The sequence below is a fragment of the Marmota marmota genome, unplaced genomic scaffold (assembly GCF_001458135.2).
Source record: "Marmota marmota marmota unplaced genomic scaffold, marMar, whole genome shotgun sequence".
Lineage (NCBI taxonomy): Eukaryota > Metazoa > Chordata > Mammalia > Rodentia > Sciuridae > Marmota > Marmota marmota.
Genome location: NW_026000206.1, coordinates 12,841,927 through 12,868,611, shown reverse-complemented (window position 1 = coordinate 12,868,611; position 26,685 = coordinate 12,841,927). Strand labels below are relative to the sequence as shown.

At 58.2% G+C, this 26,685-nt stretch overlaps 1 protein-coding gene across 1 annotated transcript in view; it reads left to right on the top strand.

Moving 5' to 3' along the window:
• The first annotated feature begins 1,711 nt into the window (after positions 1–1,711).
• Cfap46 (cilia and flagella associated protein 46) overlaps positions 1,712–26,685 on the top strand; it is a 92,169-nt gene continuing 67,195 nt past the window's right edge. Inside the window, exons 1-20 of the mRNA XM_048791457.1 lie at positions 1,712–1,823; positions 2,254–2,378; positions 2,551–2,682; positions 3,037–3,101; positions 3,872–4,036; positions 5,026–5,149; positions 5,855–5,949; positions 6,523–6,633; positions 9,515–9,614; positions 12,657–12,755; positions 14,280–14,470; positions 17,717–17,945; positions 18,178–18,298; positions 20,000–20,123; positions 20,927–21,057; positions 21,686–21,813; positions 22,878–23,011; positions 23,672–23,884; positions 24,865–25,030; positions 26,191–26,340. Of these exons, the coding sequence (XP_048647414.1) occupies positions 1,775–1,823; positions 2,254–2,378; positions 2,551–2,682; positions 3,037–3,101; positions 3,872–4,036; positions 5,026–5,149; positions 5,855–5,949; positions 6,523–6,633; positions 9,515–9,614; positions 12,657–12,755; positions 14,280–14,470; positions 17,717–17,945; positions 18,178–18,298; positions 20,000–20,123; positions 20,927–21,057; positions 21,686–21,813; positions 22,878–23,011; positions 23,672–23,884; positions 24,865–25,030; positions 26,191–26,340 (2,652 nt within the window). The 5' untranslated portion in view covers positions 1,712–1,774. The remainder of the gene's footprint in view (positions 1,824–2,253; positions 2,379–2,550; positions 2,683–3,036; positions 3,102–3,871; positions 4,037–5,025; positions 5,150–5,854; positions 5,950–6,522; positions 6,634–9,514; positions 9,615–12,656; positions 12,756–14,279; positions 14,471–17,716; positions 17,946–18,177; positions 18,299–19,999; positions 20,124–20,926; positions 21,058–21,685; positions 21,814–22,877; positions 23,012–23,671; positions 23,885–24,864; positions 25,031–26,190; positions 26,341–26,685) is intronic.

Genomic DNA, 26,685 nt, shown 5'->3' with positions numbered 1-26,685 from the left:
CCCAGATGCCCTCACGGACCATAGATCCGTCTCCCCAGCACCTGTTACAGACCCGGCTCCTCAGATGCCCGCCATGGACTGTCCCATCCCATGTGAAGCCCCGGGACCAGCCTGCCCATGGGTGAGGCCCAGGCCGCAGGCCCTCAGGTCTGGTCTTCTCAGGGCGCTGGGCCACCGTGGCGAGGGCGCTGTGTGGCTGCTCCAGGCGCCTCACTGCGGGCTGGGCCACTCGGCCTGGTAGGGCGCTGCAGCGCGGGGCCCTGGAGGCTCAGCAGATCCACACTCCGGCCTCGGCCGCACCCAGGGCCAGCCTCCGGATGGCGGGCAGGTGCCTGCTGGACTGTGTTCCAAAACCACCCGGCCAGGCGTGTCAGTTGCACCCGCATGGGTGAGCCTGAGCTGTGCCCACCACCGCACGGCCCTGCCCCTCGGCCGGCCCTCCTGGGGCTTCCAGGCCATCTTTGTTCACCCAGGTGCTGCTGGTGCTGGGCCTCCTGCCGCTGGGCCTCCTGCCGCTCCTGCGGCCATCCGAGCCACTGGCCGTGGGAACTAGGTTCATGGCTTCCTCTCTGTCCTTGACATGACCACCTCGAGGCCTCTCTGGGGGACCGGCCTTTCCTCCCCGACTCCAGTCTCCCTTGGCGGAGTGCAGGGTGGCTTTCCAGGAGGCTGGGTGGTCTAGTTTTTCTCTTACTTTGCTTTTGGTGGCCTAGAACATGGCGCCTGCTCCACGGCGGATGAATGGTCTTCGTTCTCCAAGTCCTAGGCTGCCAGTCTCTGCACCAGGCCGGGTGATGGAGGGCCCCAGCCTCCTCCGGTTCACGCCCCTTGGTCCGTCCAGCCTTGCGGCTTGAGGAGTGGCCTTTCCTCCTGACTCCAGCCTCAGTGCCTGCCGCGCACCAGGCCCAGCCTGGCCCACCCTAGGCTGCAGACACAGGTGGCCCTCTGCCCTGCTTTTCCCAGGGCCATCCAGGCTGTGCAGCCCTTTGCTTCTCTGCCTAGATTTTGGAACTGGCTCATGGGGGTCCTGAAGGATCCCTGTCTGGGTTGTGCCTGGGGCCTCCTGCTCTGGGGAGGGACCTGTGTAGAAGCAGCACCCACAGGCCAAGGCCTCCCAGCTCAAGACTGGCAAACCTCTCCTGATGGTCAGCTGGCAGTCCGCCCGTGGAGCAGGATCACGCACCTCCTGGGTCCCTGGCCCCTTCCAGGAGGGGCACGGGTGGTACCGCTTTAAGTGGTGCCTTTCTGTGGCTCTGGGTGGGCCACGCATCCTGCTCTGGGCCAGTTCACTCAGGCTGCCGTCTTGCTGCGGATCCTTGACTTGCAAGGTCTTACTGCACCGCAAAACGCCTGCAAACTGTCAAAGCGTTGGGCGCCTTTTACTTTTAGAGGCCCCTCTCCAGACCAAAGGCCTCCATTCTTTCCTCCCTCCACCTCGCATCTGCGGGGACACCTCCCCCTATCACAGGGATGATCCTCAGGGTAGCAGAGCCTGCAGCTCCTTCTCAGGCTGATCCAAGGTCCTCCCGCAGCCCGGTCTGAGCCGGAGGCCGCCCTTCAGCAGGCCCTGACCCGCCGCCCAGGCTCTGCGCTACACCGGGACCTAAGACCTCAGCTGTGGGCTCCTGGCGGGCGGCCCGCCCCGCCCCGCCTGCAGGTCCGCTCCGCCCTGGGCGGCCCCGCCCACCGGCCCGCGTCCCTTCGGGTGCTAGGCAACCGTGGGCCCGCCGGGCAGCGGCCGACTGACCACTGACTGTAGGCAGCGAGCGGCATCATGGATCTGGTCATCACTCATGAGCTGGCCCGCACCGAAAGCCACCAAGGTGGGCCCGCCCCCGCCTCGAGGAGACCCAGGACCCCAGACCCCTACAGGAGAGGACCCAGGGACCCCTCTCCAGGGAGGCAGTGGACCTCGACCCTACACCTGGAAGGTCCGGGAAACGGCCACCAGGAGGGGAGCACCCCGCCCTGACCCCGCCCCAGGAAACCCCTGGACCCGACTCTCTGGGAGGTGGAGACCCTGGAGGGCCACGGTTGGGCGGAGACCAGGACTTCCTCCCTGTTCTAAGCAGTGGCTGGCCCTTTGTGATCCTGCCCCTGACTACAGCGCTGGGGAGGCTCTGGGCGGCCTGACTAGGGTTCCAGGGAGTATGTCCCCGCTGGTCCCCAGGACAGGCCAGGGGAACATAGGAGAGCCAGGCCGGGGCTGTCCTCTTGATACCCCCACTTCCTGGCGGACCCTCTGCCCCGTAGACCAGGCCGCCCTGAAGCGAGCCTACGAGCTCATCAAGTCTGCCAACACGGGGAAGTCTGAGTTCGACCCCTCAGAGAGCTTTAGCCCGGACCTGTTTGTGCTGTGTGCAGAGCAGGCCCTCAAGGTGACTGGCCCCCAGCAGCTGGTGGGGAGGGCTCTGGGCTCGTAAAGATGCAGAGGCTGATGGGTGCTCCTGGGGACCGAAACTCCGCTGGGCCTGCCCTGCTTTCCCTGTCTGCAGTCAAGGCTCCTCCACCCAAAGAGGGTCTTTCCTGCCTCATTGTGTCTTCTTGCAGATGGGGCAGCCAGAGATGAGCGAGGACTGCGTCCAAATGTACTTCAAGGTGAAGGGGCCAGTCACCCAGTTTCTGGGCCGAGCACACCTGTGCAGGGCCCAGCTGTGTGCCCCTAAGTCGTCAGACAACCTGGTGAGAGGGCTGGTGCTCAGCAGCCTCCAGAAGCAGGGCAGGCTAGACAAGTGCTGAGGGGCTGGAGCAGAATGGAATTAAGTCTCCAAATTCGTTTTCACAGTGATGTCAACGTCCAGGGTTTTCTCAGGTGTCTGGTCCTGTGTGTGACCCTTTACCTTGGCGTGGTAGTGTCAGGGTCTTTCTGCCTTCTGCCCCTGCAGCTGTCCCTGAGCTGAGGGAGGGGAGCACAGGGAGGCCAGGTGCGTGACAGGTGCAGCTGCCTGTCTGCTGGGCCACTGCGCGGGTATACGGTGTTCACAGAAGTGACCTGAGCAGAGCCAAATCGAGCTGTGCATTCTTGTGCCATTTCAGGAGGAATTTGAAAACTGCGTGACTCAGTACATGAAAGCTATAAACTTTGCAAAAGGGGAACCCAGGTAGGCAAGCTTGAACCCTTTTTCTAATGGATTGTGTGAAGACAGCCGCCAAAGATCGCCCTGTGGACCCATGTATTTGGACTGTCGGTTTCCCAGCCCTTTTCCTGTGTCTTGTGCTGTCAGTGGATTGATTTGTGGTGCTAGATGCGTCATGGCAGGTGCAGCCACCACATTCGTAGAAATCCCCACAGAGCCGCATGCTACTCTGGTTTCCTTGGCCTGCATGGGGCCAGTCAGCGTCGTTCTCTGTGGCATCCCTCTGAGTGGTGCCCTGGCTCCTGGGGCCACCCTCTGTGTCCCCCAGTGGGCTGGCCATCTATGCCCCTGGACACCGAGTCCCCAGTTCCCACTCTATCGGTGCTTCCCACACCAGAGTAAGTGTGGCTTTGAAACCGGAGTCTGCACACAAACGGGAATGCACACAGTCAGCTGGCGCCCAGCTGATTCCTGGTCCTCTTCCAGGTCAGGCAGGGTGGTGGCACCTCCCTCCTTGCTCACTGGTGCTCTCCACGTGGTTGTTCAGTGTGTGGAATGACGCCCAGAAAGGAGCCAGTGCAAACTGAGGAGCCCTGGCTGGGTCTTCCCCTGGTCTGGAACCTCGGCTTGCTCACAGTGGCTGCCACCCTGCCCAGGGATGGCTCTGCATCCTGGTGCTCCTGAGGGGCCACCTCCATCAGCTGGAGGCCAGAGGCGTCTGCATCCCGCCCACAAGAGCACGGGGAGACGGGGCCCTCCTGTGCGCCCAGCTGCTCAGATCCCTCTGGCCGCAGGTACTACTTCCTGGTGTACAATGCCTCCGTGCTCTACTGGCACATGGTGAGGCCGTTCCTCAAGCCTGGATGCCACCAGTACGTGATCCCCAGCCTCTCCCAGATCGTGAGCGTGTTAAACCAGACAGAGGAGGAAGACAAGGAATGGCGGGCGGAGCTGATGCTGTGAGTCCAGGTGCCGCTTCCCTGCCAGCCTCCCTGCCAGCCTCCCTGCCAGCCTCCCTGCCAGCCTCCCTGACTGCCTCCCCACCTGCCTCCCTGCCAGCCTCCCTGACTGCCTCCCTGCCAGCCTCCCNGCCTCCCTCGCTAGCCTCCCTCGCCTGCCTCCAGCCCCGACTGCCTCCCTGCCAGCCTCCCTGCCTGCCTCCCTGCTAGCCTCCCTGCCTGCCTCCAGCCCCCCGACTGCCTCCCTGCCAGTCTCCCTGATTGCCTCTCTCCCAGCCTCCCTGCCTGCCTCCCTGCCAGCCTCCCCACCAGCCTCCCTGCCTGCCTCCCCGCCAGCCTCCCTTCAGAGCCCTACTTTCCCTTCCATACTGGGACTGGGTTTGCACCTCGGCAGAGGTTTGAAATCTATGGGTGAGTCTTCCTGGGGGTGTTTCCACAGAAAACAGAGAGGTACGTCTAGACTCAAAGTGAAGACAGTGTGGTCCTGGTGTGGTTAACGCTCAGCGTGGGAGACTTTCTCACAAATGCCTGAGCCATCGAGAGCCTGCGCATCTGCCAGGCAGCACAGGGGACAGACACGGGCTTGGCCTGAGAAGCCACAGGGGCAGATGGTCAGCAAGGCCTGGCCAGCACACCAGCTAGACAGAAACAGGGCCTGTGTCAGTGACTGGGCAGTTGTGTCCACAGGGTCCCACTTGTATTGACTGCGGAGATCCCCACTCAAGTCCAAGTCCGTGGCTGTGGGTCAGGGGCACCACTTGAGATCTTTCAGGTGCTCACAACGCCGACAGCTCCCTGGGCCCTCGGGAGGGTACAGTTCTCTCCCTCCCGTGTGTGGGGCAGTGGCTCTCCCTCCTGCAGACCAGTTCCTGGTCACACTGTAGTCCTCTTTCTAAACTCTGCGAGACACACAGCTATGAGAGGAGGTGACCCAGGCCTGGCATTTGGACGTTTCGGGAGGTTCAGTACCCACCCTCTCTGTTACCAAGGGAACTTCTTGAGTGTGACCTGCAAGCTGGGAAAAAGGAGGAGGCAGCCAAGCTTTGTTTGACGGCAGCACCATTCATAAAAGCCAACGTGCCCCACAAGTATCAGCAGATATACTCCGTCATGGTGAGTGTACATGTTTAAAAACAGATATCAGCACTCGTTTCCCTGAAGATCATTGTTCAGAAAGCTATGCATGAAAACCACGAACAAGGCCATTAATTGAGAGTATAGAAAGGTACGCTCGGGCTGGAGATGTGGCTCAAGCGGTAGCGCGCTCACCTGGCATGCGTGGGGCGCTGGGTTCGATCCTCAGCACCGCATAAAAATAAAAGATGTTGTGTCCACCAAAAACTAAAAAATAAATATTAAAAAATTCTCTCTCTCTCTTTTTTTTTTTTAAAAAAGAAAGGTACGTTCACACCTGAGCAAAACAAAGTCATGGACGTTCACCTGAGAGCAGATGGACATAGCCATTATTTTTAAAAAAACAAAACAGGATCTTTGCCCTCATTATTTCTCTTTACATATTCCTTTTGTAACAGCATGGAATTTTTTCAAGTTTAACCAATAATTTGTAAAGGTATAAGTGATTACTACAGGATTGTGTCCCCATAGCGTTAATTTTTATATTATTCATTGCTATTAATTTTCAGGTATAGGGATCACCTTAAGTTATATATAAAAGCAATAAAACTTCAATGAGAAAATACATCTTAATTACAAGAATTGATTTTACAGGAAGAAGAAAATAATATCTAAGCACAAACCTGAATCATTACTTAATTACCTCCTTAGTCCAAGCTAATATCCTGTTCCATCTTATAACAGGTTCGTCATGAATTAATGGACGAGCTTCACTTAAAGATGGAAAAGAAAAATTCCATCAGCCTGTCAGTGTCTTTCCACATTAATTCCCTCAAAGCGTGAGTAGTCCTGAGGCAGCAAAGGCTGAGCTTTCCAGGGTTGAGCTCAGAAGCCTGCCCCGCCCACGGGAGTCCTGTGTCAGTGGGTGGGGGTCAGGGCTGCAGGAGCCAGAGGACTTGGGGCCCAGGGACTCTGCCTGCCAAGGACCGTCAGGCCACAGTGTACCTGGGTACAGAGGGTTGGAGAAGGCAGGCTAGGCAGCTCAGTGGGGCGTTGCCAAGGGGAGTCTGGCCTCCTCTCTTGTGAGGAGGAGAGGAGACCAGGGCTTCTGTGCCCGGTGGTCTTAGGTGAAGTGCTTCTCTGTCTTGGTGGCCCATGTAAATGTTTCCAAGGTGGGTTTTTTTTTTTTTTTTTTTTTCAGTGAAATAACTCCTAGAAGGTGAGGAAAGATGAGGAGTGAAAACCTTTCTGGGAGTGGTGGGTAGATAGCAGGAGGGACAGGCTCGGCCTATGTTCACTGGGAAATACAGGTTCATGGATTTAACATTTCCCTTAGAATAATAATATAATAATAAATAATAATAAATATCTGTAAGGATGCTTTGGTTATTTGCTCTCTGAATTAATTCTAGAAAGCTGGATAAAAATGAGTTACCGGAAGACGTCTCTTCGATTCTGAAGAGGGCCTACAGACAGATAGGTCTATGTAACATCCAGCGCTTTCCTGCAATGAGAGGAGAAAAGTGAGTGTTTGTGTTTCCAAGGTATAGTCTCTGGGATCTCTGTGCAGCGTTCAGAAAGTGCTGGAACACATGAAAAGATACAGAACAAGCAGCTAGAAGCACCTGCAAAAGCTAGCAGAGGTTTTAATGCATCTCTCTCTGGTCTTTCTTTCTTGAGGTTTGTGTTGTTTGGTGCACCTGGGATATGTGACCTCACATCCCACTTTGCAAAATCGGCACAGGCATTGCCGAGTGTCACAGCCTTTCACACGTGTCTGTATCCACCAGGTGGGAGAGCCTGTGATCCATGCACATGGCGTCACAGGAGGCCCGTCTTTCCTGAGCACATCTGGAGCTCCCTGGAGCCCTCTGAGCACTTGTCCAGGGATGACTCCCAGGAGAGGTGCTGAGCCTGGGCAGCCCTAGGGCTCTAAAAACTTCTCCCCACCAAGGCAGGTGGCAGGGGTTTGGTACCCCCATCCCCCAGCTGTTTGTGGCTCCCGATTAGCTCTTTGTGTTGGAGACAAGTGGGTCCGGGGGCAGATTACCCAGTTGCTCTGGTTTCATTTTCATGACTCTGATCACCAGCACGGCTTAATATGCAGCCGCCTCTGTGGGCCTTTGCCTCACCTTTTGAGCCTCATCTTTTGGCTGGGGTCTTCTGAGACTCTTATTAACTTGCAATCACCCCTAACATAAGCAGCCTTGTGACCCTCTGCCTGAAAACCACTGTTTGGGGTGTTTTTTTCAGTTTGCCATTTGATCATGGGCCCGGGGTACGGTATGTTGGACTGTGTTCCCCAGAAGGGTGCACCCAAGGCTTGGCCTCTGCCCCCACGACATATCTCATTAGAAGGACAGTCTGTGCGTATTTTAGTGAAGAGGAGGCACACAGAGTGAGGGTGGTCCTGCATCCACCTTTGTTCCCTGTTAGGAAGAGGAAAGTCCAAAGTGCTCCCAGCATGTGGCACTGGGTGAGACTGTCCAGGAAACTGTTAGTCATCTATGGCTGTGTGACAAATGACCACAACTCTGCAACTTAAAACAAGACGTGCTTGCCTTCTGGCTGTGTCCATGGGGCAAGAGTCCTGTTCAACCAAGAGCAGGATGTTGGACTCCTCAGGTCTTTGGGGCTGGACCAGGGAAGCAACACCTCCCAGCCCACTGGGTGCTGACAGTATTCTGTGCCCATGGATACCGGACCATGTGGCATTGCGTTTGATTGCAGAAGGGTCAGAGTCAGCTTAAGATCAGGGTTGGAGGCCTGCATAGTCCAGTGAGGACATCAGGGTCTTCTCAGAGGAGGGCGCACTGGAGGCAGGACCAGGACCTGAGGTCCTGTGGCAGGAGACGGGCAGAGCAGAGGGCTGAAGTCCCCTTTTGCAGGTGGGCCAGGTCAGCAGTGGCTCCTGGGGGGAGCAGGTGCACACACACAGGTGTCCCAGGAGGGACATCCACATCCGTGGTCAGATTCTCTAAGGAGTTGTGGCTGGAGCCAGGCTATACTGGTCTGCTCATGTCCCCGATGGGATGTTTGTGGACATGGGGTGCTGGGTGCTCTTTGCCCAAGCTGTCTGACAGGCACGTGAGTGGCTAGTGCCCCCCCTCCCACAGGTGTGCTGTCTGTGCCTGTCTGATGAAGAATGGCCTGCCACCACTTCACTCCTCATTTCTCTCGCCACTTTGAAATTGAGTGTGTTTTCTAAATATTTATAGGCATTTTTTGTTGTTGTTAATTTCCTGTTCATTCTGTTTACCTGATGTTTTAAAAGTGGGTATAAATGAGTCCAATCAGACTCTAGGAGCCTTTTCTGTCAAAGTCTGGACTCTTCAGCTCCACTATGACTACCACTGCCCCCGTTCGCCACTTACTCTCTTAAGTTTCTTTATGGACAGAAATGTTGTATTTAATATGAGAGTGATTTGGACTGCTCTTCCCACCAACCTAGGGCCACACACTGTTTGGGGCCTTGGTGCGTATGTCCTTTCCTGCTTCCTGGGGTCCCAGACTAGATGCTCAGAGGGACTGCAGGTGGCCTTGCTATGGCCAGCCCTGCACCTGTGACAGGGAGGAAGGGTCTCCACCCAGCACGGTCCTGGACCTGCTGCCATGTGGACTGCTGATTTGGGCACCACATTTGGTAATGCAGCCACAACGTCTCCGTGTGAACAGGTAGGGTCTCCCTGGGATCCAGTGTGTGACCTGTGTCCTGCAGTCAGCCCTGGGGGATGTGGTGTCTGCAGGCTGAGGTACCACTTGCACTGCCAGCACAGCCTCTTGGGGGTATCGGTCCTTCCCTGAAGCCCAGAGGGCCGTGGAGGCTTCTGGACACGCTGCAGGCTCTGCTGAGTCCCCCTGGGCTTGTGTGTCTGGAGTTCTGGGCAGGGGGGTCCATTCTGTTTGTTCAAACTGTGTGGTTACTGAAAACCAGTAATCAACCCTTCAGTTTTTCTCCTCTTGACTCACACAGCTGGCCTTTGTGGGTGACTGCGAGTGCTTGACCGTGGGAGGGAGGACTCTGCTCCAGCACCCAGGCATCCTCCCTGCAGCACCCCCCCTCTCCATACCTGCCTCTTGCCTGTCCGTGTGGATGTGACAGCACCTCACTGGGGCTGTGCTGCGAGGCATTGGTGACACCTGTGTAGGCTTGCTGCAGGTGTGCACTCGACTTGAAGACCTGCGGAGGCTGCACTGGGAGGCCACTCACTGCAGAGAGCAGCCTGGGTCTGGTGGCCGGCTGGCTGGGGCCTGTCCAGGACTCATTCATGAGCTAGTTGATTTCATTGTTTTATTTCTTATTTTACTTTTCCCCAGTTGTGCTGGAATAGGGGCTGGCTGTCCACCTGCCCCATCCGTGTGCTCTGTCCCCTGTTGAACCAGTGCCCATCTGCTTCTTTCCAGAATGCTTTTGCTTTTTGAATTAGCTCGTTTCTCTCTGACCTTGAAATGTGAAGACATCACCTCTGACTGCCTCTCAGACCTGAAGAAAATGGACAGCAAAGTGAGTGGCTTGGTGACAGTCGCTCCCTGGGCTCTGGCGCAGCACGGGGGGCTGAGTGTGGGAGCGGCGGGGATGGTACGACCCTTGCCATTCTGGGTTCCCCCTTTTTTCACACTCAGCTGCCCCTCACGTGAGGGCTGTGTGACATCCCACGTGGAGCACAGCCTTGGGTCCCTGCCCCTGCCAAGGGACGGTTCAATCATATGTGATTTTGTGCTTACTTCACAAAGGGCTCTGAGGGACATTTTGTGTCTAAGCCTTTTTTGCATTGAGGGTTTTCCCTGAGGTAAGTTCGCTGACTAGGTCCCCGAGGACTCTCGCTGCTGAGGTCTTGTAATACACACGACAACATTGCCCTCCAGGGGATGTTTCAGAGGGTGCACCCTGGCTGTGAAGAGAGCGCGCTGGGGTTGCTCCCTGCCTCCGGACAGTGTGGAAGGGCAGAGGACAGCTGTGCGGATGGTGTGGTCTTGGACTCGTCCCTTCCCACCATCCTCACTGAGCACAGGCTGTGGCTTGGTCCCGAGTTACCTTGAGTGAGACCCCCTTGGCCTCAGGAGTTATTACCAAATAAAGCTGTGAGACATGCAGACAAAAGAAACGACTTCTTTAGCAAAGAGCAGTCGACTCTTCTCCTGGCTGCGGTGATCTGGAGACAGTTTTTGAAAAGGAGATGAGGCTTCCTGTGGACCCGACAGTCAGGTCCACCTGGGCAGGACCAGCTTAGCCTGGGAGTCAGTTGTTCTTGAAGCGGTTTGCCGAGTTCTTTGGTGGGCCTCATACCCATCTTTTGGGTTTCCATAATGTGGGGGCCCAAACTCAGCATTGCCATCCAACACTGGATGGCACCCGAGTTCCACCCTCACCAGCTGAGTAGCCTTCCTGCTCCCCCAGAGCCTCTGTTTCTGTCTCTACAAGACAAATCTCCTAGAAGTGGAACCCAGGCTTTGAGCACAGAGAGGCAGGGTGTGCTGCCCAGCCGTGGTCTCTCTCCAGGATCCCTGCTCCACAGCCCCCCGCCACCTCAGGCCTCTTCTGATGCCGTGGTGTGTGTCTGCAGGCGGACTGCAGGGTGGGGAGCAGTTCCCACTCTCACCAGCCAGGCACAAAACCTCAGGTCCTGGAGACTCCGGCGTTTGTCCCCAAAGTGAGGAAGCTATCCCTAGGCTGCATACTGCTCGGGTCATGCATAACAAGCCTGGGACACAAAAATAAAGGGACAGACTCTTTCTGAGTGGTGTGATTGGATACCAGGACAAATCTCAAAGACACAGAATACAAGAGTCCACAGCACCCAATAATGTGAACTTGACAATGCCTGGCATCGGATAAAGAACTGCCAGACACCCCAAGAGGAAAAGATGAAGAGAATCACCCATCAAAACCCTTCAACCAAGAAACTTTGCCGATTAGTGGACACAGACACCGAAACAGTTATGATCGTATTCCAGGTGCTCAAGAAGGTAAAAAGTTTGAACTTTTATATTAAATAGGATCAAGGAAGATAATTCAAACTCCCAAACAGAATTTCTAGAGCTGAAAACTCTCTCAAATGAAGCTACACTGGATAGAGTTTAAAACAGGTTAGACATTTTAGAATAAAAGATTAGCAAACCTGAAGGTTCTGTAATGGAAACAGAATGAAACCCAGGAAGGAGAAATGTGGAGAAGAAAACCTTGCCCATGAGTGGGGCTGGGCAGCTTCCCGCGGAGTAATAAACACGCCACAGAATCCCCGAAGGAGAGGAGAGCAAGGGCAGCAGGAAGGTGCTTGAGGGGTTAATGGCCAAAGATACTAAATCTGATCATCTTCAAAAAAGATGTTCTGTTCTGAGGAACTGAAGTTAGGATGACAGCAGATTTCCTGCTGCAAGCAATAAAACCAGAAGACAGAGATCATCTCTAAATACCCAAACAAGAGGCATCCACCCTGAAATCTGCACCCAGGGAAAATACCTTCAAACTGAAAACAGAGATTCCTAAGATTTATTAAGATAACCAGAAGCCGAAAAAGTTTGCCTTCCACTTCCAGAAACCAAAGGAAGTTCCTCAGGCAACTGGAAGACGGTACCTGAGGGAAAGTTGGGTCTGTGCAGGGCAAGGAAGGGCAGCAAAGGGAGCCAGCCATCTGGAGAGGCCGGCAAGGCTGTCCTGTGGGATTCTAGGCAGGGGCACTGGGCCTGCGGCAGCCGTGGCCCGAGGGCAGGAGGGACTGTGCTGGCCAGAGCACTGTGCCGCTCACCCAGGGACTGCACAGCCAGGACTCTGCGAAGCTGCCGTGTGCACGAACGTCTTGAGAAGGCCACCGGAGCCACACTGGCAACAGGTACAGCTGGGGACCCAGCAATGCAGGTGGAGTGGAACCACGAAGGAGAGTCAGTGGATACAAACAAGACGGAAGAAGAGAAAATGGAAGTAAGAAAAGGAGAGATGAGTAGGAATGTGTGGCGTGGCATCAGTAGGGTCTGTCCCCTGAACCCAATCATGTTGTGATGACAGTAAGTGCAAATGGCCCAATGCCAGGGACAAGGCGAATACCACCATCCTGGGGAGAGCAGGTCCTGTCCATGCTGCTGCAAGAAGCCCATGTCCAGCGTGAGGGGAGGCAGGCACCTCTCACCAGCATACGACGCCTGCTGACGCTGGGGATGTCACTGCCAGTGATGAGAAGATGCTGGCCACAGAGAGAAAAGGCGACAGGTGACAATCCTCAGTGCTCATGTACCTAGTCGCACTTGCAGTGGTACTTTGGACATGCAGGGATTGTCAGACTGTGGGGACATCAGGCTCTGATTCCAGAAGCTGAGCCAGCATCTGCGAAGTCCCCTCTGCAGCCGAGCCCACAGCGGGTGGGCACGGGGTGAGGTTTCCTCCGCCTGCTCCCTGAGCTTTTGTGTCTGGGGAAGGTGTCCAGATTCTCGGATGTGCCTTGGCTCCGTCGTGCGGTTCTCCTCTGGGGGCTTCTACCTGGCGTGGCGGTGGTGTCTTAAGTGGTCTCAAAGTTGGCGAATGTGTGGGTTGGCTTCGTCCTGTTTGTTACAGGACCCCGGGAAGCTGATTGAGATTGAATGCCTGGAGTGTGAACTCGAAGCCTCCAGACTTGAAAATAAAGTGAGAATCTACCTCCGGACAGCTGTGGAGGTAGGTCTGAGCCCAGAGTCATGGCGCACGGCGCTCTGATCTGTGGCTCCCCAGGAGAGCCAGGTCTGGGCCAGGTGGTAGGGCACTGGGGAGGCACCTGGTCCCCGTGCTCACTGCCCTGGCTCTGTGCTGGTGCCCAGGTTGGGTGCTGCCCAGCTGTGCCTTACCTCCCCGCCATGAGTGGGTGAGGGCTCAACCTTGGGTTCCAGCATTGGGCCTGCACACACTGAGCTTCCAGAGCTGGCCGTCTTCCTCCCTGCACTGAGCCTGGGACACACCAGCCCTGGCAGAGTCCACCATGGCCCCAGGGACACCTTGGCCTCCCTGGCGGTTGGAGGCTGGGATGTGACTTTCTAAACCCCAAGTTCTTCTGTCCTGTGTGGAACTGCCGTGTCCCCACCAGGGCTTGCCAGGGGTGACAGCTTTCACATCCCCTCCAGGGCTTGTCTGGGTGACAGCCTCCCCATCCCCACCAGGACTCTTTGCAGCCTCTGTCCTGTCCAGGGGCCAGCAGTCAAAGCCACCCCCTGCCTCAGTAGGGGCCTGGCTGGCCTGGAGACCTGAGGGATGGTGCTGTGGAGTCCCTGGGCAGGATAGGGTTGGGTGTGGCTCTGTCCCCAGAGGACCCTCACTGCCCTGTTCAGGCAGGGGCTGTGGAAGCCTCAGTGGGTGCTGTGAGCCGACCTCAGGCTCCTGTGGCTGCTCAGCAGCAGGTCTGAGGTCTGGGGAAGCACCCGCTGCCACAGAGCTGTGGCCTTCACTCAGGCTGCTGCTCCGTGAGAAGGCCTCCGACTCTGCTCCCTGTGAACGCTGAGGTGGGCCCAGGTGCTTATGGGAGGGGCTCAGGGACCCCCCTCCTGCCGCCAGCACCTGCAGGCGTCCCTCTGGGAGACCACAGCTGCACTGGAGGAGCAGAGTGAGGGGAGGCCAGCAGGGAGTGTGCTTCAGGGGCCAGCACAGGACGGGGGGCACCTCACTGCCTGCAGGCCTGGTTCCTCCATGATCTGCCTGTGTGTCTGCCCGGCAGAGCTGAGCTCCTGAGGGACTCGGTCGGCTGCTGGCCGACTGCCATGTGCTGGGGTCTGGGTGTGGGGCCAGCTATGAATGCCCACAGGTCCTAGTGACCTGTGATCAAGGCAGTGAGTGTGGCCCTGTGGCCTGCACAGCTGTGCCCCTGCCTGCCTCCAAGACGTCAGGGCGTGGCTTCCGTTCATGAGGTTGGGACTATGGCTTGGGTCTGGGCAGCCAGGACAGGGTAGTGAGGCCCCAGTATTGGCTCCACCCTCAGCTCAGGGCAGGTGAGGGCGTTGCCCCGGCTGGGGGGGGGGGATTCTGGAAGGTTCAGGTGACCTGGCCCAGTGGGTCTGTGGAAGGCTCAGAGCTTCTGCTCGCATCTGACCCCACACCTTCCAGCCCCTGGACTGGCTTCGGCCCTGCCCAGGCCAGCCCTCCCAGGTTGTGCTGTGAAGGGCCTGGTAATGGCAGCACGCTTCTGACCTTCCCGGAAATGCCCGCTGTCCCCAGGCCCAGCTGAGCATCATTAGCCGACTGGACGTGGTGCTGCAGCGTGCCATCCGCCTGGGCGACCCCCAGGCCATCCACGTGGTGTGCACCACACAGTGGAACACCTGCCTGCCCCTGCTGCAGCACAGCCTGCGGCACCACCTGCGGAAGCCACTGACCACCGTGGCGGAGATCCTGGAGAAGGTGGACAGGTGGGCCGGGGCTGGCCCTGGACACCGACACTGGTAGGATGGGTGGATGTTCCTGCCTGGGCGTGGGGAGCCCGCCTGCTGTGCTCACTGGGCAGTGCCTCCTTTCTCCATGGGATGAGTACTGAATGCTCGCCTCATCCACCTTGTGTCAGCTTGATTTGTGGCCATGACCAAGAGACCTGACAAGAACCTGGTTTCAGAGGTTCAGTCCACACAAAGGCCACTCGGTAGCTCTGAGCCCGAGTGGGGCAGATCATCATGGGAAGAGAGTGGAGGAGGAAAGCAGCTCAGGACAGCCAGGGAGCAAGGCGCGCTCTCAACATGGACAAAGTGACAAGTACAGACCCCAGAGGCACGCCCAGGGACCCCCTTACAGCCACAGCCCACCTGCCAGGCCACACCCCCCATTAGTCCATTCAGGTGGCGCCTTCCACTGGCCACGTCCAGGGTCTCAACACCTGGTCAGCCCACCTCTGATGGTCTCTGCATTGTGTCACCCATGGGCTTTAGGGGACACTGTCTACCTAGACTACAGCACAGCTACAGGAGGACAGTGTGGGAATCTGGCCAGCTGTGGGAAGGGGACTCCAGGACACCCTCCTGGCGGCCGTGCTGGTGGGGGCACACCCAGTGCCCACACAGCTCGGACGTGTCCAGGGGTGCGGCTGCCTCAGCCTGGGACCTGTCCTCCTTGGAACACAGGCTATTGCTGTGGTCATGCTCTGCTCCTCCGCAGGGACCCCTTCTCACCCCTCAGGCCAGTGGGGAGCACCTTTCACACGCCTATGAATACAGCCGGTCTCCCCACAGATGAGCTGCTCAAAGCTCCCGTGTGTCAGTTTGACTCCCAGGTGGTGAGCTGGAAGGGATTTAAGGAGCGCTTTGCAGAGGAATCTGGTTCTGGAGCTCACCCACAAAGCCCCTGGGCCGGGCTGCTCTCCGTGTGTCATGGCGGAGGCGGGGGCAGTGCTGTGGCCCTGCTGAAAGCCCGGGGAGGCTTCCCACTCTTCCCAGAGTCCCCACATCGGCTGCTGATTGTTCCAGGGGGGTGTTCCACTCCCAGGCTTCGTGCCGAGAGCTTTGCTTTCTGACCCCCGGCTCTGGCAGGTGCCTGGCCTGACACACTGTCTGCTGTTTGTTTCCCACCTGGGACTCTGATCCTATTTGTTTACTTAAATTTAAAGTGCAAGGCATTTTAAGAGCATGTCTCTTAGAAGGCAGATGGTCGAGTCTTGCTTTTCCGTCCAGTCAAGCAGTGCTTTCTTTACTTCAGTTCTTTGTGGGGCTCTCTAGGAGACGCAGAGGTGTCAGATAATGCTTTTCATGGCTCTGGAGGCCGGCCATTTTCTCTCTCCTCCTTTCCCCCTGGGGCCCTGGGCGTCCACCTGCCAGGCCAGCCACCCTCAGGCTCCCTGGGCCTGCCTGTTTTCCCAGCGCCTGGCCCTCTGCTCTTCTGATGAGGTGACTTCCGTCGCCGTCGCCGTTTAAGTGCTCACAGGCTTTCCCCGCCCTCCCCATTCTGCTGCCTCGCACCCGGAGACCTTGTTTGACTTGTCGGGGTTTTAGACTTAGAATTCCATTTTGTCAGTTCCATTTCTCTTCTGAGATTCTTTACCTGTTCTCATGAATCCTGCTTTTCTTGATTGGTGGACATGTTGTTGGTGTCTACCGTGATAGCTGCTGTACAGGGTTCTTCTGCCTCTGTGCTCTGTGTCCTGGGTCACATGCTTCCCTCTCATCACAGGTCCGTGGGGAGCACTGGACGGTAGGCTACAGAGCCACCACACTTTGTTGTCTTTCTTGGAGAAGCGTCAGACTTTTTTTCCTGGTTGGCAGTTCAATTGTTATGGGGTTATATGGCATTTTGCCTGGGAGCAAAAGTGGGGGTCAGTGTGCACACACCTCCTTGAGGCTTGGGGCAGGTGCTTGGGGGAACCCAGCTGCTCAGAACCCAGCATGCTGACCTTGGTCTCCTAAGCTCAGGACACTGCAGGTCCTTCTGCTGTGCCACCACCCTGGAGGGAGCTGGACTGTCTTCCACATGTTCTGAGTTTCTTCCTCCCTGGACTGTGGTTTTGTGCTGCCTGGAGTCTGGCCCTGGAAAACACTGCCTCCTGTGTTCCGTCCAGTTTGTGGGTGCTGTGGTGCTAGAGGGTCATCAGGAGTTACTTCGTAGCAGTTGGAAGCAGAAGTACCCAAAGCCCCTGATCTGCAGGCCTTTCTGCTGCCTGCCCTGCTGTGGAGCGCTGGGCTCCAGATGCCCCCTCCGTGGCTGTGGTTTCTGCGTTTGCCCCCAGGGTGCCTCCTCTGCATGGCTTCTGGCTACCTCACCAGATTCCTGGGCCACCAGCTCGAGGGGAGTCCCTGGGGTGAGTGCGCTCGGGACTACTGCTGCCGGGTGAGGTGCTGCCCAGCATGGAGTCCACTCCTGCTGCAGTCACCTCCTCACCTTCAGTCCTTCCCTTGGGGACATCATGGCACCCTGGTTCCCGGGCGCCGTGGAGCCCCAGCACCACACCTGACACCACAGGCACTCTGCTTCTCTGCACAGGCTTGCGGCATTCCTTGTCTCCTCTGATGTCACATAGGTTCCGGTCACTTGTACTTCTCTGTCTTCAGGGAAAGTCCCGTGGGGTCTTTATTCAGCAGTCTATTGAGTGTGTCAACGTTGCACCTCGGGGCAGTGGCTGAGGTGGCCCTCCATGTGCTGTTGGTGGCAAGGGCTTTGCTCAGACAGAAGGGCCTCTCTAGGTGGCCCCCTGCCCGGCCCCACCTGGACCCAGCTGCAGCACAGGACTTGGCAGGTGGACAGAGAGTGTCTAGAAGAACCTGAGCAAAGACCATAGACTGCAGGTTGGAGGTGGGCAAATGGGGCTGTGTCCCACTCGCCCGGCAGTGACATCAAGCACCCTCCAGCAGAGGGGTCCTGCACTCTCCAGCTCCTCCCTGGTGCTTCCACACAGCATCCCCGCAGGCAGTAGCCCATGTGCCCCCTGCTTCCTCCTGCAGGAGCCTGGGTGTGGCAGCTCTTGCCAGCCGGCTCGGAGGTCTCCCGTGGTCTGCAGCGTTCACCTCTCTGTCCCCTTCATGAGACCTCAAGGTTAGGCAGGTGTAACTGGAAGGAGGCCAAAGAGCCAGGGCCCCTGGGAAGCCATGCGCCTCCCTGCCTCCCACGGAGTGTGGAACAAGCCCTGCATGCCTGAGGACAGCCCGGCCGCCCCCTGATGCATGCCACCTCTCCCCCAGCCTCATGACTCTGCTCCGCTGCCAAGTGCACATGGAGATGGCGCACATCGAAGAGGACGAGGACCGGCTAGAGCCTGCCATGGAGCACCTGCAGAAGGCCATGCGCCTGGACACACTGGGCCTCTACCAGGACAAGCTCAAGATGGCCTTCACCCGGCTGCAACTGTGCACCATGCTGTACCAGTCTCCTGAGCGTGCTGAGGACAGGGCCATCATGGTCATCGAGCAGGTGTAGACAGGGCCACCTGGGGGAGAGATGTGGCTGCCCAGGGAACCCAGGGCCAGGCTAACCCAGCATGAATACAGGCTGAGGTGCAGGGCACCAGGAGGGACTGCCCAGGGCCCACCTGATGGCAGAGGCCAAAGGGGATGGCTCAGGGCCCACCTGATGGCACAAGCTAGAGGGGCTCTGGTGCCAACAGGGCAGGGGCCACTTAGGCAACCTGCTCTTTTCTTTGTAGGCAAAAAAAGCTATCCCGAAGGACAGCGTGAGAAAGAAGCGGGCCCTCCTGGTGAATGCAGGCCTGGCCCTGGCCCCTGACACCTTCCAGATTGTGCTGGACAGCGAGAATGAAGCCAAAGGTGAGCACCTCTCTCCACACCAGGTCTGGGGGTCGCCTGTCTTAGGAGGTTCCTGGCTGCTGGGGAGCCTCTGGGCCCCCTGCTGTCTCCAGGCTGACCCCTGACAAAGTGAGCCCCACAAGCCTGTACCCTGAACCCGCTGCACTCTGCCACCTGCAACAGGATACCTCACTCTCTCCAAGCACTGGAGGGCTCATCCACACTCACGGCCACAGCAGAAGGCCACAACCAGAGTCCTAGGTGGAGCTGAGGCAGCATGGCCCACTCCCTGGCTTGCAGGTGGTTTTCCTCTGCTGTCCTGACTGCTCCTCTCTGTCTGATGCTCTCTTCTCATGGGGCATGGTCAGATAGATGGGGCCCACCTGAGGCAGCGTTCCAGGTCCTGAGTTCCAGAGTCAGGACACAGCCTCTGTGGTCCAACACCAGGACCATGTGTGGGTCCTGGGCTGCCCCTCCGTATTAGTGATCACTCTGGTCAGCCTGGGCTGACCCCACTCACCTCAGCCACGGGCCTCATCCCCAAGGATTAACCAGTGTAGGTGATGGGGTGCACAGCAAACCTCCCCAAGGCAAGCAGTGAGTGGGCTAGGAGGGGCCCGTGGTGCCTGCCCTGTGTCCCAGCTCCCCTGGAGCAGCCAGGCAGCCTGAGCCCGGCTGGGGACGCCTGCTGTCCTCTGGAGGTTCTCTCAGCTCCATGCTCTGACACCAGGTCACACAGGGACTGGAGCCTGGGAGCAGTGGTCTGGAGGGGGCCCGGCAAGGTCCGTATATCATGTCCAAGAGGAGGGAGAGGAGAATGGGGGGGGTCACAGCCCAGGAGGGGTGCCGCCTGTGTGCTACGGTTGTCCCCCGGTCACCTCCTTCCTTGGTTTCATTTTGTTCTCAGGAGACTGAGGAGCAGCTGTAGGTCTGTTGGTGTCACCTATACACATCTGTGTGGCATTCCAGGTTTATCACACTCAGCATGATCTGCTGGCAGCCTGGGGTCAGGTGCCCTTCACCTGAGGGGCCCAGTCAGCACCCACTACCAGCAGGAGGAGTTTTGGACCCTGCTGAGGTGCAGGGGCTCCTGGGGAAGGAGGGCAGAGCTGGCTCCTGGAGTCTTCTGTGCCGTCTGACAGGGCAGGGGGTCAGCCCAGGGGAAGCCCATCCCTGAGGCCCAATCTCCTGCCCAGACGTCTCCGGTGCCAGAGACAGGCTAGTGTCCTCTGGGTCCCCAAGCAGCTACCCTGGGCAGCCCAGCCCTGGGCATGCAGCTCAGTTCTAGGTGCCCTTTTTTTATTTGTCGGGAAAAGGAGCCGTGGGCTCAGAACTTCCTACTCGAAGCAGATAAAAGTACTTGGCTTTGAGGGACCATGGGGCTGCTGGAGGGGCCAGGGTTGAGAGTTGGGGCAGAGCCGATGCTTCTGATGGGAAGATTGGCTGGTTGGCCCAGTCACAGAGTGGGTGGCAAGGAGGGTCAGGCGGGATTCCCAGACCACCTCTGCCCCTCCACACACAACACGGTCAGCTCGACTGACTGTCAGAGGACACAGCAATGCGCACCAGCTCTGCACAGACTCAGCCCCAGGAGCCAGCTGCCGCAGGGCAGGTGCCACAGTCTGCTGTTATCACCAGTGTCCCCATTGAACGCAGCTGCTCTTCCTGTCCCCCTTTCCTCAGCACATGATGTCGACCCTCACAGTTTGCTTTCTGTCTCAGTTTCCACTGGGAAAACCAGGGGCAGATTCTCCTACCTCTTCGCAAAGGCTCGACATCACATGCTTAGTGTGGACAAGGCTGCTGGGCATCTGCGGCGTCTGGGAAATGAGAATGACCAGGAGAGGTGAGCAAGGAAAGGGACTTTTCTGGAGAACAGAAGCTCAAAGCAGAGCCTAGTAAGGAGGGCCTGTTGGGGCAGAGGACATGCTCCTGGGAGGAGGTGGACCTGGGAGGAGGTGGACCTGGGAGGGCATGCACCTGGAAGGTGGTGTCCCTCTGGGAGGAAGTGCACCTGGGAGGATGTGCCTGGGAGGAGGTGCTCCTGGGAGGAGGTGGATCTAGGAGGAAGTGCTCCAGGGAGGGCATGCACCTGGGAGGGGGTGCTCCTGGGAGGGCGTGTACCTGGGAGGAGATGAACCTGGGAGGATGTGCTCCTGGGAGGAGATGGACCTGGGAGGATGTGCTCCTGGGAGGTCGTGCACCTGGGAGGGTGTGCCTCTGGCAGGAGGTGCTCCTAGAAGGATGTGTACCTGGGAAAGCCTCCAGCTCTGTGAACTCCAGGAGGGGTATGGATGAGGCCTGGCCTGCTTGTTCTTGAGAGAAACAGGCCACAGCCCACATGTGTGTGGCCAGCGAGAGACTTCCCTCTTCCTTAGGGGACACATGCTGCAGCCATCAGTGTTGCATGATGGGCAGACCATGGCATCAATCCAAGAGGGCCTGCCCTACCCCTGGGAGGGGAATTTGGGAGCTGCCCCTGATTCCTGGCCCTGACCACTGTCTACCTGCCCCTAGAGCTGTCCAGCTGGAGCACAGACCCAAAGCCCTGGAGCGTGGCTTTTCCTCTAGGGCAGTCACCTGTGTGTCTGCGACCTTCACTAGCTATGCCTGAACCTGCTCCTCCCCTGTTTGTGTTTTGGAGAGCAGAATCCAGATTTGGGCAGAGCTGGCCAAGGTTGCTCGGAAGCAAGAGGTGTGGGATGTGTGCCGGACAGCCAGCCGCTTCTGCCTGCTGTATGACAGCTTCAAGGCCAAGAAGTCCCCAAGGCAGAAGAGAGGTATTCGCCCAGGGCAACCCTGAACAAAGGTGCCTCAGAAGGCCAGGCTCCTCCCTCTGAGGGCCACAGGGGAGGGGGCTTCCTCCTGTAGAGGCCAGACTGGCCCCACAGTAACGAGTCTAGTCGGTACACAGGTCCAGAGGAGCCTTCAAATGGAAAGTGGGGTTTCTGAATGTGTGTGCAGCCTGCCCCCCATGTCCCTGGGCCCTGTGAACCCAGACTCAGCCAGTCGAGGTCTGAAAACCCTTGAACAAAGCTTGATCTGTTCTGAACATGTCAGACGTGTTTCTTGTCACTATTCTCTGTACCATACAGTGTGACAGCCACTGACCTCTCACCCACCCTGTGTGAGGTGCCTAAGTTGTCCCTAGATGACTTAAAGCACACAGAGGAAGTTGCAGGGTATATCAAGAGCACACTGTTTACAGAGGGACTTGGGGTCCTCAGGGTTGTAATGGCAACAAACTTGCCACTGACTGTCATCACACCCCCTGTCACTGGACATGAGTCTGACACCATCCTCACCTTTGACAGCGCATGCCCCCTATAGGAAGCTGAGGAGAGCCCCAGAACAGGGCCACAGAGTTCCTGAGTTTTTCTTCACCCTCTTCCTGCTCCCCCTCCCCAGGAAGGAAGAAGCGAAGCGCAGAAGGCTCTGTGCGGGAGAACTGGGGCCAGTCGGAAGGGGTGCTGCCGGAGCAGTGGTCCCACAGCCTTCTGCGGAAGTTCGCAGAGGTGGGGTTCATCAGCGCTGAGGTGCGTCCCCAGGCTCCTGCTTCTCTGTGGGGCCCACCGTGACCGTGGGCGATAGCACCGGTGTATCTCGTTAACACGCTGGAGATCTTTATCAGAGGCCCCACCTGGGCTCCCAAAACAGTGGGTCAGGGAAGGAAAATTTCCCAAGTCCTTGGAAGCTCTTCTAGGAGGAAGGTGCAAATCAAAACCTGTCATGCTGTGTATTGCTGTAATCTTTTGTTAGAAATGACTTCTAGATGGTGAGTCCGAAGGCACATAGGCACAACAGGTCATTGTCTTTCCACTGGGGGACTTATATTTGGAGAGGACTTTGGAAGCCTTTGGAGGAGCTGTCATCTCTGTTGGGCGCTCCCTTGGGCCCCACCCAGGGCCTTGCCCTGACCCCCTGCATGTGTGGGCACTGAGACACATTGCCTGCCCGGCTCAGTCAGCCAGGTAGAATGCAGCCAGCTGGATCCAGGCCCACTCTAAGGCCAGCATGAGCTCCCAGCCTGTGCCTGTGCCTGGGCTGGAGGTGACTTCAGAATTCTCCAAGCCTGTGCATGTTATTTCCTCTGGGGTCCCTCAGTGGCAGGAAGTCCTTGCTGACCTGTTGGCTGAGGCTCTGGGTCCATGGCATGGATTGAAGCCAAGCCCTGTGCTCAGGAAGCTGATCCCCAGATGGTGGACACAGGTGGCCGTGACTGTGGGGTTTATCCAGACAGCGCCAGCCCCACTTCTCCTGAAGTTCCCTCCCACCCCTGTGGGCTTAGCAGCCCTTTTCTGGAAAGCAGATTCACCAAGCCATCAGGAGATTCAGAGATGGCTGGGCATTTGGCAGCAGGAAGAAGCGTCTAATCTGTAGAGGGGGTGGTGGGTGGGGCTGTGCTGATACTAGCTCTTCTCTCCCCAAGGTGTGTCTTTGCAGTGAGGTGACAGGTGTGTGGGGGGCGGTTCTACCCAGGAGTCTACTCCAGTGCTTTGTGTTTCAGAACCCTAGCTTTAAGGAGAAATGCCTGGCTGTTTGTTCCCTGGGGCTGGGCCCTGCCTGCCCATGACCCCTCCAGCCGCACACTCTCTTACAGGCCACCATCCACTTGCTGCACACAGAAGGTGTAGAGCTGAATGACCAGGCTGTCCCCCCTGAGGACTTGAGCCAGCACCCAGCTGGCTACGTGCCTGAGCCCCCAGAAACGAACCCAGAGTGGATCACATACAGGTGGGTGGCGACTCCTGCCCATGTGCCAGCTAAGGGTGGAAGGGCCCTCTGTATCCTTGGGACTGCAGTGGGAACATCCTCCCAACTGACAAAGTAGTCCCGTTGTCACACAAGAGATCAGAGTGTTCGACACGGACCAGGATCACAGAAGGTGTGTGCAGTTGGCAGTGCAGCCTGGCAGGAGGAGCGTGAGCAGGGGTGCCTTTACATAGATCCCGCTCTCCCGCTCCAGTGAGCTCTTCTCACTTTTCCCACTGTTGGTCAGCGTGAGCCCCCAGGGTCAGCAATAGGGGCAGAGGACAGAGAGGGAGCAGCCCTGTGTGTGACAGGGCAGGCAAACTGCAGAAGGGTGAGGAGGCCGGGGGCAAGGGCGGCTGCCGGGGTGGGCAAGGCTTCGGCCCGCTGCTCCTCCTCCAAGCAGGTGAGTGACAGGATCCAGTGGCCGAGGAGAGCTCACACATGGGAAGAGCAGGAGGGCGGCACCCAGGAAGGAGGGGCCAAGAGTCCCACTCCTCAAGCTGAGGGGCAGGTGCAGAGGGCTGTGGGGTTCAGGGAGGGCAGCACCTACAGTTGGAGCACCCCTCCAGACCAGGAGAGCTTGCAGCGGCTTCCTCTGGAAAGACCTGCATGTGGCCAATGCTGGTGGGTGTGCATTTGCAGAACTTGGATAGAAAGCCTGTCGGAGTACACCATGAACAACTGGCTGCGCTCGGCGGAGATCGGGCTGGAGATCGGGGAGGCCTGGGTGGTGCAAAATGCCGCCGTCTACATGCTGAACCACAACCACCATCTCATCGTGGCCGGGCGGCAGAGGGAGCTGGTGGACCCCCTGCATAAGCTCCTGAGCATCATCAAGGCCTCTGACCACCAAGGGTGGGTGTGGCGTGGTGGGTGCAGACTGGCAGAGCCAGGAGCCCCAAGACCCTTGCAGCTGTGGGGTCAGGCATGTCTGCTCTGGGTCCTACAGAGGTCAACAGGGGCCAGGCCTATGCTCTGAAGATGGGGGAGAGTGCTGCCTATGCACCTCCTCCTGGGTTTCTGTTGTGTCTGGGTTTCCCACATCCAGGTGTGTGTGAACTTGAGAGACTGGTTTCCCAGTTAAACCAGAAAGATCAATTTTAATGTATTTTTTTTTTGTTGGTTTGCTTTTTGGTCTGAACAACAGGACTTTAATTATTTTACACCAGATTCTAGTAGGAGCTAGAATGGGCGAGGATGCAGCCACATGTCCATGATGACTTTAAGTGATGAGCAATGCAGAACATCTCGTGACATAGTGCCACGTGCTGCACTCACCTTTCCCAGGGCATGAGTCCACCACCTGCGCAGGCTGCAGCCTGGGGTCCAGCAGATGGCTCAGGAGAGACGGGCAGCCTGAAGCTGAGCTCCCTGCCATGCCCCTGCCCACGAGCGTCTGCCAGGCTGATTTCTCACTCCTGGTGTGTGGAGACCACTGTGTCCCACAAGCCCTATTTCTGTAATGTCTTCAGCTGGCCCGTTACACCTGGGAATCAGACTTGGATATCTCCCAGGGCCTCCGGGACACCCTGGCACACGAGCATGGGTACAGTGGCCTTTCTGCCCTGCCAGCCCACCCTGGGCACTCGGGAGCCCATCCTGTGGCAAGGGTGTCCCGCTCTGCAGGAGGGGCCCTGGGTCCTGCCTCCCCGTCAGCAGCAGGGACTCCCGGCTCTTTCCCCAATCCCAGCCACAGACCCTGAGCTTCCCTGAGGACAGTGGGCGGCTCCATTCTGCTACATCTTGGCAGATGGGTCCGTAAACACAAGTGGTCACCACAGATCCCAGTGTCTCTGCAGGGGCTCGAGGGCCTGGGCCTCTACCCTGTCTTCTAGGGACGCGGTCCTGCTGGTGATGCTCTGCAGTGCCCTGGCTCGAGGCCTGATCATCAGCTGGATCCCCACCCAGACGCCGGAGAAGGCAAAAAAGCTCCCGAAACCAAACACGTTTCACATCCCCCTGGACTCGGCAGCTGCCACTGAGATCCAAACAGCAGTGGAGGTACAGCTTCCCCAGGCCCAAAGGCAAGGGGGAGAGAAGGGAGGGGACGTGGACAGCAGCCTGGACACACATGGGGGACAAGATGGGGAGGACAGTCATAGAGCCTCTGCCCATGCCCACCCAGGCATCTGGCAGATAGTGCAGCCACACGAAAACCAGAGCGTGGGGGTGAGGGGGGCATAGAGGGGACATGGGGCATGGGGGACATGATGGAGGGGACTTAGGGAAGATGTGGAAGCTGCGTGCCTCTGCAGTCTGGAGGACCAGGACTAGCACCAGGAACCTGCAGGCAGGAGGAGCTGGACTGGAACAGGAGCTGGGGAGGGCTGGAGTGGCCTGGGTCAGCGGGAGGGAGGCTTGCCTCTTGGACTCATGCAGCTAGGCCAGGCACTAATGCTGAGCCTGCAGTGACAGCCGAGAGATCACAGACCCACCTGCTGTCGGACAGGAGGCGAGCAGCCCGCTGAGCCACGGCACCTGGCAGTGTTCTTGTGGGTGCCACAGGGCTGCCTGGAGCTCACACAAGGAGGGGTGGAGGGAACGTGGGGGTGTGGGAGGACGGTGGAGAGCATGAGGGTGAGGGGGCAGGGGGCATGGGGGCCATGATGGAGGGGACATGGGGGACTTGGGGAAGACATGGAAGCTGCAGGCCTCTGCAGTCTGGAGGACCAGAACCCATGCCAGGGCTCAGAGGCCAGCCCTGGCTGGTGAGTGGCCACCTCTGGTGGCCGTGCTCACTGCTCTGCCCGGGCTCTGAGCCGTGACCCTCGCACAGGCTTCAGCCTCTGTGAAGGTGAGGAAACAGGCACTCGGCAGGCAAGGGCCGGAGCTGGGGGTCCAGGCCAGCCCACAGGCCCTGTCCTGTCACCATGAGAAAATCCACAGTGGATTCAGGGCACATGTGCAGGGTCCCGGCCCTGGCTGTCCACGTCCAGATCCAATACCTGCCACAGCAGCGGGGGAATGCCTGGCCTCACTTGCTGAGGGCGTGAATGTGGGTCTGACCTGCTCCCTGGGTGGCAGCCAGAGCACTGGTGGTGGTCAGCAAGGAAGCAGGAGCCATCTGGGCAGCAGCTGTGCCTCTGTGTTGTTGGGCACTCAGTGGGGACATCGCGCCTCTGCCTGAGGCAGATCTGGGAAGGAGGCCCTGTGCGCTGCAGGTCTGCGAGTTTGCGCTGAGCCAGACCAGCGGGAGCGTGCCCGAGGAGGTGGTGCCCACCCGTGTGCGGCAGCAGCTCATTGCCACTTGGGTGAAGGCCAAGCAGATGGCACAGCAGCAGATCGGGCCCCGGCTGGGCACCGACGAGCAGGTGAGCCCAGTGGTCGCTGCGGGCCAGGTGTGTGCAAGCAGGGCCCATGGGGCACCTGCAGGCCACCTTCTCCAGAGAGTGGCCCTCGATCCTCCTTTGGGCCCCAGGCCTGACCAGAGTGGGGAGTACTGCCCTTCGAAAGGTTTGGAGGCTATCTTCCCACTGAGACCACCACCCCAGCTGCGCTCAAGGGCCAGGACCCCAGCCTGCTGCAAGGCCTGAGCCTGGACCTCAGGAGACATTGCTCACACTCAGCGCCACTCATCAGCAGATGGTTACCTCCTTGGCAGGTGCCAAGGCCCCCAAGCTGGGAACACAAGGGTGTGGGGGAGAACTGGAAAGGGA